This window comes from Saccopteryx bilineata, chromosome 10, assembly GCF_036850765.1.
Source record: "Saccopteryx bilineata isolate mSacBil1 chromosome 10, mSacBil1_pri_phased_curated, whole genome shotgun sequence".
Lineage (NCBI taxonomy): Eukaryota > Metazoa > Chordata > Mammalia > Chiroptera > Emballonuridae > Saccopteryx > Saccopteryx bilineata.
The window spans coordinates 2880766-2898420 of NC_089499.1; the positions used below are offsets into that span (position 1 = coordinate 2880766).

At 56.7% G+C, this 17655-nt stretch overlaps 1 protein-coding gene across 6 annotated transcripts in view; it reads left to right on the forward strand.

Moving 5' to 3' along the window:
* The window catches only part of CNTN4 (contactin 4), a 765413-nt gene that overhangs the window by 520592 nt on the left and 227166 nt on the right, over window positions 1-17655 (forward strand). For all 6 annotated transcript variants that reach the window (XM_066245034.1, XM_066245033.1, XM_066245036.1 and 3 more), the window contains one exon: window positions 12940-13035. In XM_066245034.1, coding sequence (XP_066101131.1) covers window positions 12940-13035 — 96 coding nt within the window. The remainder of the gene's footprint in view (window positions 1-12939; window positions 13036-17655) is intronic.

Genomic DNA, 17655 nt, shown 5'->3' on the forward strand with positions numbered 1-17655 from the left:
GAGAGGGACAGACAGGGACAGACAGGCAGGAAGGGAGAGAGATGAGAAGCATCAATTCTTTGTTACGGCGCCTTCATTGTTCATTGATTGCTTTCTCCTATGTGTCTTGACCTGGGGGAGGCTACAGCAGAGCGAGTGACCCCTTGTTCAAGCCAGTGACCTTGGGCCTCAAGCTAGTGACCATGGGGTCATGTCTATGATCCCACACTAAAAGCCAGTGACCCCAGGCTCAAGCTGGTGAGCCCGTGCTCAAGCTGGCAACCTTGGGGTTTTGAACCTGGGTCCTCTGTGTCCCAGGCTGACGCTCTATCCACTGCGCCACTGCCTGGTCAGGCTGGGTTTCAGTTTTATGAGACAAAAGAGCTCAGGAGGTGGATGGCAGTGGCGGCCGCACACCATCACGGATGCACTGAATACCGCTGAGCTGTGCACTTAGAACGTTTGAGAGCAGAAATGTTGTGCTCCTCCGAGGGCATAACATAAAACGGGGAGGGGTATGCCCACCCCACGGAGCCCATGTCGAGGGGGTGCATTCATTTGGACACATAATTCCAGGCGCCTTTGGTAGTTAAGGCAGTTCGAGTTCAAGAAGGCCTAACAGAAACACAGCGGGTTTGGTGAGAGCTGTAAGAATACCAGGCAGCCTATCACCTGTGATCTTGGTGCTGCTACTGTTACGACTCCGATGATTCATAGTTTCATTGTTGTTGCTAAACGATTACTGTGATTTTCATCATCACCTGGACCTGCCTTGTACTCACCAGTTTACCCAACGCGCGCTTTAAGAGGATGAACTTCCTGGTCTCACCTGTGTCCAGCCTCTGGGTAAGAGGACTCTTCCACTGTGACCTTGATCGTGTGCCCACCTGGTGCCCGGCCCTGAGCGGGACGCTGGTACACATCCATCGCCTCTGAAATCTAAACATAAAATCCAGCACTCTCGGCCGGCTCGCGGTCACCCTGGGCACGGGCGGAGCCCCGGAACTGCCCGGTCGCCCTGCGCAGGTGTTGCCGGCCGCGCGGGAAGGAGGGGGCGCCTTGCTCTCTCGCCCTCACCATCATCCGGAGCACAAGTGTCCTGCTGTCCACTCAGCGCCTGGTTTTTGCGTTTCTCTGCTCCTCGTTGGTGCGCTTGTTCTTTAGAGGCCCCGAGCACAGGGCTGCGGAGTGTGTAGTGTCTCCGAGGACCGGGACGCTGCGCGGTGCCCTCTGGAGAGACCGCGTGCGGGTGCCGAGCCGCGTGCAGGCGGGACTCGCGGAGGGCGGGTGGTCAGTGCGCGCGGCCGGCCGGCAGTGCGTCCTGCACGAGGTGTCTGGAGGCAGACGCACACACGACAGCGGGTCATGCAGTGGCCGGAGCCCCTCGGGGAGCGGCCCTGGTGTTCCCTCAGCCACAGCAGCACCGTCTTCGTGAGCTCAGCGGCCACTCGGTGGTCTCGGCAGGGCCGGGGCAGAGCCGGCCAGGGCAGGGGGGCGGACAGGGTGGGAGTGAGGAGGACGTGATCCTTCCTCCACATCTGGGAAGTCGGGGGGTCCACTTGTACGTGTGCTTCCTCTTTTGAAGATTCCGCGCCGACATTCCCGATGCATTCCCATAACTCATTTCCCTTTTTATTTTTTTATTTTGTTAAGTGAGAGGAGGGGAGACAGAGAGACAGACTCCCACATGCGCCCCAACCTGGATCCACTCAGTGACCACTGTCTGGGGCCAATGCTCGAATCAACAGAGCTATCCTCAACATCCGGAGCCGACGCTGGGACCAGTCGAGCCACTGGCTGCGGGAGGGGAAGAGAGAGAGAGGGGAAGAGAAACAGATGGTCATTGCTCATGCATGTGCCCTGACCAGGATCAAATTCAGGATGTCCACACCCCGGGCCACGCTCTGTCCACTGAGCCAACCAGCCAGGGCCCGTAACTCATTTTTCTCTGGCAGTTAACCACCATCAGAGACACTGCGTGCAATGTTTCTGCTCTTTTTACGGCCATTTCACCCCCTTTCACCTCTGGGAGAGGGGAGATTCTTTGTTCTCTTTTGTTCTGTTTTTCTGAGCTGTGTCCCCGGTCCGTAAACAGTGGCAGGTGCAGGATGGGTGCTCAGAGTCAGCCCGCTGCAGGGGTGGGATGAGTCTGTCTCAGTTCTCCTGTGCATTAGGGTGCGTTTATTTCGTTTTATTTTATTTATTTTTCTGGAGTGAGAAGCACAAGGAGGCAGATAGATAGACTCCCGCATGCGCCCGACCAGGATCCACCTGGTATGACCACCAGGGGGAGAATGTTCTGCCCATCTGGGGCTCTTGCTCTGTTGCTCAGCAACTGAACTCTTCTTAGAGCCTGAGGCAGAGGTCATGAAGCCATCCTCAGCGCCCAAGCCAACTTTGCTCCAATGGAGCCTTGGCTGTGGGAGGGGAAGAGAGAGACAGGGAGAAAGGAAGGAGAAAGGGAAGGGTGGAGAACCAGATGGGTGTTTCTCCTGTGTGCCCTGGCCCAGAATCAAACCCAGGACTTCCACATGCCCAGCCGATGCTCTATCACTGAGCCAACCGGCCAGGGCACTTAGGGTGCATTTAAAAGCCAGGGGCTTGAGGACACTTCACCAGGAACCAGCAGGTTCTCCCAGTGAGCTGGCCTCGTCTCTGGTTTCTCTCCTCTGGACTCAGGAACAGGGTGGAACAGCACACACCACAGGGTGGAACAGCACGCACCACAAAGGCTACACAGACGATGAATGACACATAGCTTGCGTGTGTATCTGACGATGGCTTTATTTTCAAAACTGTAATTAAACGAGATAAAAATATATGGTGGATGTTGTCGAAGCAGCTCCCATTAAACATAAATAACAGCTGTTCTTCCTCTGGGAAATTCATCTAGACACAGAACTCCCTTGTCCTGCTCTTCAACGTTTGTTTGTTTTAACCTGTCTACTGCTAATTCAGCACCCAGGGTCCCCAGGGGAAGTCACACCCCAGCAGCCTCTGTGTGGTTTCAGTGAGGGGCAGGAAGGGAGCGTCCACCCACCGCCCACGTCGGGGCGGATCCCGCGGTGAGTGTGAGAATCTCCAGGCTGCCTCCCTGGAACATGAGCCCAGGAAGAGACACGGAAGGAGAAACTGGGAGACGAAATGACTTCTTTCCTTTTAAAATGTTTTTTTTTTCCTGACCCGTTGTGTGGCCGATGGATCTGTGGTCTCTCGGGCTTGCTCATGGATCATGACCCACGCATCTCCGTGGAGCGAGCCATATGTCCCCGGGGCTTGTTCCTATGGATTGCTCACTTTCCGATGACCTTGTGTCGTGTGCCTTTTCGGCATTTCTTCAGAGACAGTCTGGGCCGGCGCCAGCTGGGTAGATCCAGTCTGCCCTCTGGGGGTGCCCGTTGACTGAGACGACGGCCCACGATGAACCGCAGCTCGCCGCGCTCGCTGACGTCCGTCCTCAGAGAGGAGAGGAGGCGGCTGTGAAGGAGAAGGAAGCGCTCACCAGGGGGCGCCCTGTGTCTGTCTGTCTGTCTGTCGGAACTATGACAGTCAGTCCCGTCCAGCGGGCTGTGTGTGGGGTTCTCACACGGGTGGAGGGCAGATGGCCGCAGACGTATCGCCGACCAGCTCGTCACAGCCCCGGCCCCAGGCAGACAGCGGGCCCGCGGGACGAGCGGGACATCATTTCTCGGTTGTATTCCCCGGGCCAGGGTTCCGGGGGGCGGGAGGGTGTTGCTCTTGCCAAGCAGAGTAGTTGTTCCTACGCTGACTGCGTGCCGAGCTTGGGGTAGCTCCACGCTTTCCCTGGAAGGCCGGGTAGGTGGCTCAGTGCCCCTGGTGAGTGCCTTTCTCTAAGTGACCCTCCAGGGCACCCTGGCCGTTGAGCCCACAGGGGGCCTTTGTAGCTACTGTGCAGGGCATCAGTGTGCCCTGTGCACAAACAGGAGGAAGTCACACCCCGCCCCCGTAAGTCTCGCTGACCGCCACCTCGCTGTGTGAAACGGGAGAGAGGACGAGGCTGGACAGATGCTAACTTCGTTCCTAATCTGAGTCAGATACTGTTTCCCGGGCACTACTGAGCCTTCACGGGGGAGGGGGGGGGGGACACAGTTAACCAAATAGCATATAAATAAAGGAGGTAACTGCAGATTCTGGTGAGGATCGCTAATGAAAATGTAACAAAGGGGAATGTGATGGAGAGGAACAGGGCCCGGTGCTGGTCAGGGAAGGCTGCTCGGAGGAGGTGGCATCTGAGATGAGTGCTGAGGAATGAGGGTGAGAAGCCAAAGATGGTTGATGAGCGTCCCGAGCTAAGGGAGCAGCAGGTTCAAAGGTCCTGAGACTCAGGTTGGCTCTTCGATGTTTGAATGACAGAAAGCAAAACATAGGTCTTGGCTTCCAAGTAAGTCAGGGGAAGAGCCGTGGACATGAGACCACGGGCGTGAACAGGAACCAGCTCCCACCGGTCTTTTGTGGGACACAGTGGGGAGTCTGTGTTTTCATCCTAAACTGTACCTGCTTCTCTGAAACTTTGCCTTGGTGTCATGAAGTGTGAGCCCGAGTCTGAGGGTGGCAGCAGCGTAGGCACCACACTCCCGGGTCGGGTCGGGTCGGGTCGGGACCGTCCGCGAGACGAGAGCGTCCCCGTGGAGAAGGTGCTGGTGGCCATGCTCTGCGTCCTCGGACCCCCGTCTCCGGAGAGGAGCAGCGGCACTCGGGGTGCGCGGGCACGCTCACGGCCGCCACCCCGTCAGTCAGAGGGGTGCTCCTGCGAGTTCACGCGGCCCACGGGGCAGGACAGACGCCTTCAGTGGAGCTGTTCTGTGGCTTCTGAAGGAGCGTGACGCGCTGGAGAAAACAGACTGTGTCAGAGAAATGAGAGGGGGGCGGACTTGAGGAATCAAAGGAGCGATTTCAGAAGTCATCCACTCACCGGGGAAGGCAGCAAAGCATCTTTTATGGTCTCGTCAAGTCAGGGCGATAAGAGCTGAGGGGGGGACACGGGAGAGAGAGGCCGAAATGGTCCGACCGTGCGCAAGGGCGGCTTTGTTCCCGGCGTGGAACCCCTTATCCAACAGCCAGCAAGCACCTGGACTCCCGGGTTGTGGGGTGGGGGGTCTGGGGGGGACCTGGGTGCTCGGGTCAGCGGTCTCGGAGCTGGACTTCCTGTTTCTGTGCGAAGAGATGAGCAACAACACCTGCCCCGTCCTGTCGCCGTGAGGAGGACACGGGTGAGCGCACGGAGAGCCAGGGCTCACACTGGCGAACGTGGTGGGACCCCCAGAGCGGCCACGCTCGCCTCCTGCACGTGGAACATTGATGACGCTACTTAGAGTCCTTGCCCGGTTTCCTGCTGGGAAGAGAGAGTGAGGAGTCCCCTGGTACAGAAGACAGGAGGCGAGTCCCCGCCCCCTTTGCTAAAGCGGGGATGGCTGACCTCCCCACCCCCACCTCCCCACCCCCACCTCCCCACCCCCACCGGACAGACCTGCCTTCTGCCATCTCCACACACCTGTCCTCTCTCCCTGCTTCCTTCTCCCTTCTCAGCTCTTCTGCACACACACGCACACACATACACACACGCACACACACACACACACGCACACACACACACACATACACACGCACACACACACGCACACACATACACACGCACACACGTACACACACACCCAGAATTGTGAGGAACAGCTATGAGTAAACCATCAGCTTCCAGGGTATTTTTAAGCCGTTCGTACTTTCTTGAACTTGCTCAGCCCTAATTCTCCCTCCCTGTTACTTCAGAGATGATGTTTTTGTTTTTGGTTGGGGTTTTTTGGGTTTTTTTTTTATTATTATTTTTTGCTTCTTTTCTGCTTCATCGGACTTGACTTTTGAATAATCTATTCCGCACTTAGTTTGCTCGAGACGGGGAAGCCTTCCGGTGGAGTCCATTCCCACCTCGCCGTGCAGGGAAGAGGTTCGCAGCCCCCTGTGGATTGCACAGAGGTGCCTCTGTCGTTCCAAAGTGGTTCTGAGGGAAGAGGGCCAGACGTGTGAAGTGGGGGGGCCCTGGGGGGGATGGAGTCAGCTCCTGGGAGGGCTCCCCCGCCCCGCGCTCCTCCTCTTCGCTCTGAAAGAAAAAGCGGTCCAGGGGTGGGCGGAGACATCCATGCGGCAGCGTGAGGGAGGAGGGAACGAGGGCGTGAGCCATTTCTGTGCCGGGAGCCTCTGGTAAGCTCGGCGCACCCTAACTTAGGACTGTTCCCAAGGCGCTTTCGTGGAGCAGAGCTCGCCCCCCGCCCCGGGAAAGAGTGCCCCTTTCCTTTCGATGTCAAACCTCCAGCTAGAATCAGACTTCGGTCCTTGAGTTGAGGCTGCCCACCCACTGGAGTCAGGTCCTGTCGAGATTTTATGTCGGCACGGCTATAGCTGTTTGCTTTCTTCTCGTTTGAGTTGTGGGAGAGATAAAACAGCTGACACTCCCACGAAAGAGGAAAAAAGAAAAACCTCAAACTAGGAATTGCCGAAGATTGGATAAACCAACAGAAGAATTAATGACATGGGAAAACAGATACTGACGAGCACCGCTGTCATTTTTTTTAGGTTGATCCATATTTTTCTCAGTTTTCATTTGCACCCGTTCTTTTTCCACCCGGTACAGCCTCTAAAAGGGGAAGCCAGAGGCGTACTTCTGTGTCATCAGTCAACAGTACGGTGTCGCATCTTAAACAGCCTATTCTGGACGCTTCCTACGAGATCGCATCCCTCGGTTTTTAAACTGTTTGGTGAAAAGGGCACCCCCCGCCTTTACGTGAGAAGGGAACAGGCTCTCCCAGAACGCAGCGCCGCCCAGAGGCTCTCGAGGAGAATGATCAGAGCCCCCCGTGCGTGAGTGCGTCCTCACTGTGAGTCCTGTAAGGAAACGGTCCAGGCTGGGCGAAGGGTGAGGTGCCTGCCTGACGTCAGCCCCTGTCTAGAAGACACCATGGAGACCGGCAGGAGAAGATGGGGCCCACGTCTTCGCAGCGCCGTTCGGCACGGCAGGATTGGCCTGACCACTGACCCCGGTGTCCGGGAGAAGTGTGGACTCACTCGCTGCATGGACTTTCCTCAGACGCTCGGACACGATGGGCAGGATGCTCCGTGCGGCATGCACACGGTCTCAGACGTCCCAGGGCCCTGAGACGGGAATCACTGTCCTGACGCAAGAGAGGAAGAAAGAGACGTTCTCGGGGACTCGGGGACTCAGCCTCGTCACACAGCTGGGGAGGGAGAGTGCGCGGTGGTCTCGGGGTCTTCGGCTCTGGTGTGGACACAGTCCACGGAGGCCTCCCCTCCTCCACCCCACCCCCCGGGGAGACCCACCCACCGTGCCGACCTCGCTGCTGTCTCCGCCTTCTCCCTGCGCAGGAAGAATGTCAGAAACGGGGCTTCGCGACAACAGGCTCGTGTCAGCCTAGACTGATTTTCCGTCCCGAGTCTCTAGAATCCACGCAGCCGCCGTGCCAGCCCGCGCCCGTACCCGCGCCCGCGCCCACGCGCGCCCACTCAGGAAGCCGGCGGCGGAGTCAGGGGTCCCTGGAGGGAGCTGCCTGATGATCGGGCCTAACGACGGGCTCCAAAAATAATCCCTTTTCTTTTTGTAAGTGGTGCGACCATCAGTATGGAAATCACACTCCCGGCAAATGTATCGCTGGACCGTTTTTTTTCCAAGCGGGTATCGATCCCCTTATTGATCGCTTCTCTCAGGGTCTGGAGGAAGCAGGACCACGGAGGCTAGTTACTGCTGGGCTCCCTGTTCTCCGTCCGCCCAGGAGCCGCCAGGGAAGCCGGGTCTGCTCTGCTCAGAGGAAAATTAAATTGTTTTTTTTTGGTTTTGTTTTTTGGTGGTTGTTTTTTTCACTTGCAGTAAATAACGCATGCATAGAAATACCTGGATTACTTGCATGGTTTGCTGCATCATTTTTTCCCCTCTCTTTTCTCCTGCCTCTCCGGGGCTTCTTAACAAACCGTGACGTGTGTTATTTTCTCACTGACCTTCCCTGGCCATTTCGAAACTGAACTTCTTACCCTCTTCTCGGGGGGTTGGGGGAAGGGTTAGGGGGGTGCCACCCTGTAGATGTCTCAGCTCTTCAATCCAATGGCCTTAAATAGGTTACTCTTCCATCCTCTCTTACCTCCTCTCAAAAAATGTCTTGCCTCCCCCCCCCCCCCCACTCCATGCTTCTGTTTTCTCTAAGCAACACCCAGGGAGTCTCTGTAAGTAACCGCAGCCCCAGTTCTAAACATTTAATAACTGCCCAGACAGAAGATACGTGGCCTTTTCTCCCTCACGCTCTGATTTTCTCTGCGGTCTGAATTCAAAGGTTTCCATACATGAAGGAGTCGTATATATACATATATATATAATGTATCACGTCATGCAGCTTTAAGACCTTTGCACATGTTTCTCGTCTGGGCTTTCCCTGCCCACCCCCTCTTCTGGGCTGGCCACGAGCTGCCCACCCCGTCTCCTGCGGTGTACCCTCTAATCTCGTTTAAATTAAAAACCCTGCTATTCCATTCCACGGGAGGACAGAGACACGGGTTTTTCACAGGAAAAAAAAATATATATATATATAACATGAAAACACATCTGCTCCCACGAAATCGTGCGTCCCTAGGCACATGATTCCCGGGGACAAAGGTCTATAAAATGTTGATGGATGACGTCAACACCAGGAAAGTCCAGCCGCGTGTCACTGGGCCACGAGAGATGCTGGGACAACAAGCTGTCCGGAGGCCCCTCGGGCCTGTGTGTATTTCACGTCCTACGTGCACGTCACTCATTCGGCTGCACCGTTCCTTGCCGGCCTCCCGCAGCCATGGGGGGGGGGGGCACGCCCTGGTGTCACTGTCCGGCCAGCTTCCCGAGGACGCGGCGACCCTGCTTCTTACCGGGGCTGTTTCTCAGAGCTGTCTCCCTGTCCCGTTCCGCCCTCTGCTCCTCACGATGAAAGTCCCCACACCGAGTGCCGGCCCACCTGCCGGCCCGGGCATGTGCCTGTCCTTACATCTTCACTGGAAAGCGTAAAATTCACCCACAGGGACTCTCTCTCTGCCTTTGGAACGGGGAGGAGCGAGTCCAAACGCTCTTCTCCGTGGGCTCCGCTGAGCCGCGTGGTGGCTCCGGGTCCTGAGCGCAGCGGCTTCCGAGGGAGGCGGGGTGGCCGTGGGCTTCCAGCCCCGACCCGGGGGTGAAGGGTGTGACGAGCCTCTCTGAGCCTCCGCTGTGTCACCCGCAGGCGAGGGATTTGCAGTTAAATTAGACCTCCCTGGAGAGGAACCTGTCACCTGGTGTGCTCTCAGTGTGTCCTGCAGTTAATGCTCTGACGGCCAGCAGTGTGTGGGCACAGGGACAGGGCGGTGTGCATCATGCGTCCCGTTCCTTAACGCCCACTCCTGCTGAGCGTCACCTGGTACCAAGGCTCTGGAGACAACGTCGTGGCTCTAATTAAAACCATAGATGGGGACAACGGGGGAAGGTTGGGTCGTGAGGGTGCAACCTTCCGCACATACCCACGGCCCCACCCAGTTCTTCAGCTGGGAAGACGACTTCGCCGCCAGCAGTCCGCATCTGGCAGCCCGGCAGCGGCAGGAAGGACCGATGTGCGGCTTCCGCTCTTTCCCCCCGAGCAGGTGCGTGAAGACGGCCTCCTCGGATCGGCGTCCTCCGCCCTGGCCCGAGCGCCTCGCTCGTGGGAACGCGTTTTTAGACGGAATGATTGGAGGGCAATTTGGCAACGGGAGGCCAGCCTTCCTCGGTGGGCAGAACAACTCCACATGAACACCCAACCTGAAAGGCCTCGTGCTTTTCAAAGGTTACCTCATCTTCTCCCCGTCGTTCTTATTCTAAAACGAAGCACACTCGTTCTAACGCAGGGGGCAGAGGCGGCCCGCCCAAGGTCAGCGTCCCCACGGAGCCCCGGCAGAGGGGGTTCTCGAGCAGCTGGGTCTGGGCGCGGGCGCTCTGCCCGCTGTGCAGGCCGGGTCTGCCCTCCGGACTCGGGTTCAGTTCACGAGGAAACGGGTCTAAGTATGTTCTCAAGTAACAGGTTAACTTGATGTATTCTTTTTTTAAGATTTTCATTTACTAACTTTAGAGAGAGGAGAGAGAGAAAGGCAGGGGGTGGAAAAAGAAGCAGGAAGCATCAACTCGTAGTTGCTTCTCGCCCGTGCCTTTAATTAGCAAGCCCAGGGCTTCGAACTGGCGACCTCAGCGTTCCAGGTGGATGCTTGATCCACTGCGCGACCCCGGGTCAGGCCAATGTGATGTATTCGGACTGCTCAAGTCTTGTAGAACTGAATGGAATGAATGAATGAATAAATAAATCTATCTATCTATCTATCTATCTATCTATCTGTCTGTCTATCTGTCTGTCTACTATCTGTCTGTCTGTCTATCTCTCTATCTCTCTGTCTATCTATCTATCTATCTATCTCTTTGTCTGTCTGTCTATCTATCTGTCTGTCTATCTCTGTGTCTATCTCTGTCTGTCTATCTATCTCTCTGTCTGTCTGTCTATCTCTCTGTCTGTCTATCTATCTGTCTGTCTGACTGGCTGTCTGTCTGTCTATCATCTATCTCAAGAGGAGGGAGCAGGAACCCACTGTTGTAAGCTCCACGGCGCAGTGAAGAACCACTCTATGCATTTCGCATTCCCTTTCCCACGTGACTGCTTTTCTCCTGGTCGGGACCCTGGTCGGTTTTGCCGAGATGAGACGTGATCCCTGTCACCGACCGGGGCCTGATTTTTCACGCGACCCCGGAGGTGGGAGGGGATGTCTGTGCGGAAGCAGAGGACTTGTTTGTCCCAAGAGCCCGGGTGCAGACGCGACGCATCGGACTGACTCAGCCTCACTCTTGGGGGTAAAGGTTAACAATGTTCATGCCGTAATCAAGTTTTTTAAAACATCTCTGGCGTAATCTTCTTTGAAGGTTTATCAAACCGTTTTCGTAAAGAGAAGAAAAAAAGCCGTGTCCCAGCCCCTCCCGCTGCGCAGGGAATGAAAAGTAGCTGATTACATCAGAATTACAGCCGTGTCTTGTTCTTGTTCCCTGCCCTGTGTGTGTGTGTCCTCCTCCAGGGGTCCCTCCTCACACCTGAGCCCTGGTGGTCCTTGGTTCCCAGGTTTGGGTGTTCCCCGTCAGTCCTGCCCACCTAACTCCCGAGACCCTGCAAGGCAGAGGCTGTGTTCCCACAATCTTTATACCCTGAGCTGGCAACCAGACGATGAATAGCAAGACTTTTTTTTTTTATATAAATGCTTAATTTATGAAAACAATAATGGGTAGGCTTAAAATCTGCTGAAATCCAGACAAAGCTGGTAATCAAGACACACGTGTGTGTGTAGCTCTGTTAATATCCCGAACTGTCCCTAAAGCCCAGGCTGTGTGTGGAAACGCCCCACCTGGGAACCCGGGCTGCCTCCTGTCCACCCCTCACGATGCAGCCTCTGTTTTCCAGTCTGAAAAATGGGGACAGCAGCCATACGTGACTCAGATGGTCATCGTTAGGATCCCAGGGCACACGAGGCCGGGGACGCACGTCAGACCCAATCAGAGGTTGTTAAGGCAAACGTCTCAGACCACGAGAAATGAAACGGCACTCCAAACACTCCTTGGGAGGATGTCTCTTTAGGAGGATGAAATAAAAACCATTTCTTAGCGATCGTATGTCACTTCATTAGGCATATTTCTTTCATGAACTCGTTGTTAGTGGCCACTGGTCAGTGAGTGACTCCAGCTGTGATTTGGGGTCTGCAGCATCTTCCCTCTCTGGCCGGACTTGACCCCCTTGAGAGAGAGGAGCACCTTGTAAACAGAACTTTGGACAGTACCTTATACATATTGAAAAATGCACAAGAACTTTAAAACAGCTGTATATGAGTGTATGTATCTATTTACACGTTGTGTATAATGTGTGTGTATATACATATATATATATATACACAATATATTACATATATAGAGAGAGAGTCTTATTTTGGGTACATATAGAGTGACAGCACAGTCCCATGGACTCGAATGGTTTGTACAGTAAACAGAACTGAGGGTCAGAAACCATGAATGGACATCCTGAAAATGCTACTTGATGACAGAGGTGCTGGGGAGGTCACTTATCCTCTTTACACTGCAGTTTCTTTGCCCAGACCTGCCCCACCCCATAGAACATCCTACAGCGATGGGGGTGTTCTCCGTGCCGTCCAGCAGGGTGACCGGTAGCCCCATGTGCCGTTGAGCACTCACGGTGCAGCTAGTATGACCGAGGAACTGAACTGCAGACCTCCTTCCACTGAAAGTGCTCTAACTCCAAACAGGCCCCATGGTGAGCAGCTGCCCCACAGCAGAGAAGGCCCCGCATGACCGTCCAGACGGCACCATGTGGCCCACCTGAATCCTGGTGCAGGGCCCCCAAGGCTGGTTTTCGGCCGAAAGTCTTCCTCTTGAACACGTCCTGTAACGTCTCAGCACTTTACCTGGTAACACTGTTTCTTCTCTCTCTCCCGGCAGATCTGGAAGGTCTTCCTCTTGAACACGTCCTGTAACGTCTCAGCACTTTACCTGGTAACACTGTTTCTTCTCTCTCTCCCGGCAGATCTGGAAGGTCTTCCTCTTGCACACGTCCTGTAATGTCTCAGCACTTTACCTGGTAACACTGTTTCTTCTCTCTCTCCCGGCAGATCTGGAAGGTCTTCCTCTTGAACACGTCCTGTAACGTCTCAGCACTTTACCTGGTAACACTGTTTCTTCTCTCTCTCCCGACAGATCTGGAAGGTCTTCCTCTTGAACACGTCCTGTAACGTCTCAGCACTTTACCTGGTAACACTGTTTCTTCTCTCTCTCCCAGCAGATCTGGAAGGTCTTCCTCTTGAACACGTCCTGTAACGTCTCAGCACTTTACCTGGTAACACTGTTTCTTCTCTCTCTCCCGGCAGATCTGGAAAGCTTCCCTCTGCGGACACGAAGCACGGTGTCCGTCCGGCAAGGCCAGGGGATGGTGCTGCTGTGCGGGCCACCCGCCCACTCCGGCGGTGAGTACGGCCCCCCCGCGGGTCTGCCTCCGGGGCACCAGCCCGCCCAGGGGACAGGGTCCTTGTGGAGACTCGCAGAGGGCCTATGTGTCAGGGAAGACGTCATCGTCAGTGCCGCTCGTAGTCAGGACAGGAAATGTCAGATGGTGCGAACGTCCCACCCACGACCGTCGCCCGGATCACGGGAAACGGACCCTGAGCTGGGGGCCGGAGTTGGAATCTTGTTGCCCGGATGAGAAGGTGGCCTGGATTCATTTCATCTCGTCGTTAGTCTAGGAAGGGACATAACCCAGAACAAGCGCCCCTTGACCAGGGACAGAATCCAGGGTTGCTTTGTAAAGAGTCGTGGTGGCTAGGTTGTAAAGAATGCATATCCCACCACAAGTGACGGAGAAGGTCGCCCACATGGTGTTAGGAAACCGGGGTTGCCTGGCTCTCACCCTCACTCCCAAAGGCCTGTGGCCTCAGCGGTCACGCTGCTGGAGGAGGCCCCCCCAGGACCAAGGCTTTCCTCGGGCCCCTCTCTGGCCCCCAGACTTGTGCCGTGACTCAGACACCACGCGTGCAGTCAGCTAGGAGGGGGTGGGGGGGGGCCAGCACAGCAGATAAAAGTCTCTGCATTTCCACGTGTCTGTGCATCAGGGGTCCCGGCTCTGCCTGAGGTCACTGACCGATGTTGCACGGTCATCCCCAGTGGCAAAGGAGGCTGAAAACACGAGCATTTTGTGAGATACGTCATAACTGTGTCGCTTAGGGAGACGACGGAGCCGTAGGCAGCATGCGGCTCCTGCAGGAAGGACCCACGTGGCCGAGAGGCAAACCTGTCCTTCCTTTAATTAAAGGTATTGGGGTGACCTTGGTTAATAGCGTCGGACAGCTATCAAAGCGTACCGGTCTACGAGACGCGGTCTGTACATTGCCTGGCGTGCCGCCCCCGACCCCAAAGTCTCCATCACGGTGTATCTGGCCCCCTCCCACTGGTGCCCACCCTCCTGCTGTCTGTGTCTGGGAGTCTCAGTTCTCTATCCCCTGTGAGTGAAACCACGTAGCTCTCAGCTCTTTCTGAATGACTGACGTCACTTAGCATAATAGTCTCAAGGTCCATCCGTGTGGTCGCCAAGGGCAGCATGGCGTCGTTTCCTGTGACCGGGTGGCGTCCGTTGTCCACATGGACCGCGTCTTCTACATCTGACTGCGCGAAGGGCTTGGGGAGGCGGGGGCCGCAGGCCGTGATGCCTGGCGGGTTCCAGGACAGTTTGTGGGGACAGATGGCAGAACTCCCCTCTCGGAAAGGCTGGCTCGGGTTCAAAGTGACATCTGCTACCCTTGCCGCGGCCTTCACTTTCTCTGTGGCCGAACGCATGATTTTAGAAAAAGGAAAAGATAGTTTCGGCTGAGCATCTGGACACACTCTTTCCTTTTTGTTTTGTAACCCAGTGTCACTGTCTCGTCCTGACGGCCCCGCTCACAGGTCCCCAGGAGGAGGTGACAATGGGCACACTAAGTAAAGGCACAATGACAGTAAAAGCAGGCGGGAGAGGCGGGCGCCCCTCCAGGGCTGGGGCGGGCCGTGGAGTCCTGCGGGGTCCTGCGTCGGGCCCGTGGAGTCCTGCGGGGTCCTGCGTCGGGCCCGTGGAGTCCTGCGGGATTCTGCTTTGCGAGGCAGACCTCCGGGAATCCAGACTGGACGGCAAGTGTCCGTGTTCGGAGAAAGGGCTCTATTCCTTCGGGCTTCGTCGGCCCCTCAGGTCGGGGTCAGACACATGACACGGGGCGTCCAGGATGAGAGTGCCACCCTGGCTCTCCTTCCGCCCGCCCTTTGGACACTGGGCACACGTCTTCGAGTTCCCTGTGCCGCACGCGACCTCGCTCCGAAGGCTCTAGACTGAGGGAAGCCTCTCCAGCCCCTTTCCGTTCTGCCTTTACCTGACCACAACTCAGTAAAAAACAAAACAAACAACAACTAAACAAGCCCTGGCTGGTTGGCTCAGCGGTAGAGCGTTGGCCTAGCGTGCAGAGGACCTGGGTTCGACTCCCGGCCAGGGCACACAGGAGAAGCGCCCATTTGCTTCTCCACCCTTCCGCCGCGCTTTCCTCTCTGTCTCTCTCTTCCCCCTCCCGCAGCCCAAGGCTCCAATGGAAACAAAGATAGCCTGGGCGCTGGGATGGCTCTGTGGCCTCTGCCTAGGCGCTAGAGTGGCTCTGGTCGCAACATGGCGACGCCCAGGATGGGCAGAGCATCGCCCCTGGTGGGCCGCAGAGCGTCGCCCCTGGTGGGCGTGCCGGGTGGATCCCGGTCGGGCGCATGCGGGAGTCTGTCTGACTGTCTCTCCCTGTTTCCAGCTTCAGAAAAATGAAAAAAAAAAACAAAAAAAAAAACAAAAAAACAACTAAACATCCTTGTTGAGTGTGTTTGCCTTGTGGAAGCCCCGCCCCTTCTGGGAGGAAACTCAGGTAGCTGGACGGATGTTCCCGTTGAAGAAAAGTTCTCCCGGACGAACACGTCCCTTCTTGTAATGAAATCGGATCAGAGTGAAGACTTGAAGACGTGGCTGGTTTCTCCGGGGGGGGCTGGGGGGGGACCCTCACAGCATGAGCTCTCGCAGCTGGCGAGGCAGTAACTCGGGCAGTGACTCTACCCTGACCTCGGAGGTGTGTTAAGGAAAAGCACCCCAGCTGTCTTGTATAATCACAGCTCTGGGAGAGGTCAAACCCCTGCTGTGTTGCCAGGCAGCCACCCAGGAGGGGGCCTGCGTCCTCCCCTTTCTGCAGAGAACCACAGGAGACCTCCCCCAGACCTCGGCCCCCAGGGGCCGTCCCTGCCTGCCCCTCTCTGAACTGGGTCCGTGGGCTGTGCGGACCGTCTGACACTCCTGTGGGCGGGAGAGAGGAAGTAACAGTCCTCATTCCGGGCTCCGATAGAAGCCGTGCGCTGGTCCCACCGTGGGTCAGGCGGCCGGCCAGGCGGGGGCCTCGTGAGCAAGCCAGCGGCAGGGCGGGTCCTGAAGGGTCTCAGACCGCATCTCAGAGAGCCCCCTGTGAGGGGCAGCAGAGCGTCCATTCCCCGTGAGGTCCCCCCACCCCCCACCCCTCCCCCAGTCCCTCCACACCCGCCCAAGAATGCTCTCGTCCCTTCCCCAGGCCACTGTCACCTTGACGCTGGCAGAGGCCCCCGGAGCCACTGGACACGCTAAGTGTTCTAGACCCAGCTCGTGGTACCGCAGTTTCCATTATAGCAGCCCTGAGCTCTCCTGTGACACACACACATGCACACACAGGCATGCACACACAGGCATGCACACACAGGCACACACGGGCACACACAGGCATGCACACACGGGCATGCACACACAGGCATGCACACACGGGCACACACGGGCACACACAGGCATGCACACACGGGCATGCACACACGGGCATGCACACACGGGCACACACAGGCATGCACACACAGGCATGCACACACAGGCATGCACACACGGGCATGCACACACAGGCATGCACACACGGGCACACACGGGCACACACAGGCATGCACACACAGGCATGCACACACGGGCACACACAGGCATGCACACACGGGCATGCACACACAGGCATGCACACACGGGCATGCACACACAGGCATGCACACACAGGCACACAGATACAGCCCACCTCTGGCCAGTGGGGAGCAGGACCAGGATGTCATGTTACAGGCATAGGTGCCCTCCCTGTCCCCAAGGGTGTTCTGATGCCATAAAACTAGGACAGGGTCCCCAGAACACCTGTGAGTAGACCCACCGCCCCCACTGCCCCCACAGCACCCTCCCAGGCCCAGCCCTCGAGATGGGGGGGCACTTGGACGTCCATGCCACCCAGGCGGAGTCTTGTCTCAGATCCAGACGTAAAAGAAATCAACGTAGAATCCCCGCTGGCTCCACCTTTGATCTCCTCGTCCCCTGTCTGTGGTCGTTGATAAGAGGGTGAGGACTCGGACAAGACTGGCCGTCTCTCACACTCAGAGGTAGATTGACGTCTGGCCAGCTCTCAGGTGCTTCCCAGGTGCAGAGAGGAAACCCCGTGGTGCTGAGTCTGAGGTCACGTCATCGCTACGGGGCTTATAGGGACTGTGTGTAAGTGTCATCACCGGAGGCTTTCCCTCAGAAGACGTGCTGTTCACTGGCGTCAGAGGCAGGGGCCGGGGGGGGGGGGGGGGCGGAGGCAGGGGCCACAGGGCCAGAGGGCGATGGCAGGGGCCGAGGGCGGAGCATCTGCAGACGTCTCCCTGGTGTTCAGGAGGCTTGCATTTGCATTGCGTGCTCTTCTGACCCTGGGGGTAACCCCGCAGGAAATGAAGACATGTGTTTTATAGATAAGGAAATCAAAGCAAGGGCACTGCGGGAGGTCACACTGCGATCAATGGCGCGGCCAACAGCACCTCCCCTGGAACGTGCTCCTCTTCTCCGTCCGGGAGAAAACCTCGCAGATCAGTGGAATGCAAATTTCTAGAGAGGGGTAGTCTGGTGTCAGGCGGTCCTCCTGTGCAGCCAGGGTGGAAACCTTGTGTCTCTGCATTACAAAGTCAAGCGGGTCCTGTCCCAGCAGAACCTGCCCGTCAGCCACCGCCTCCAGGGTCCC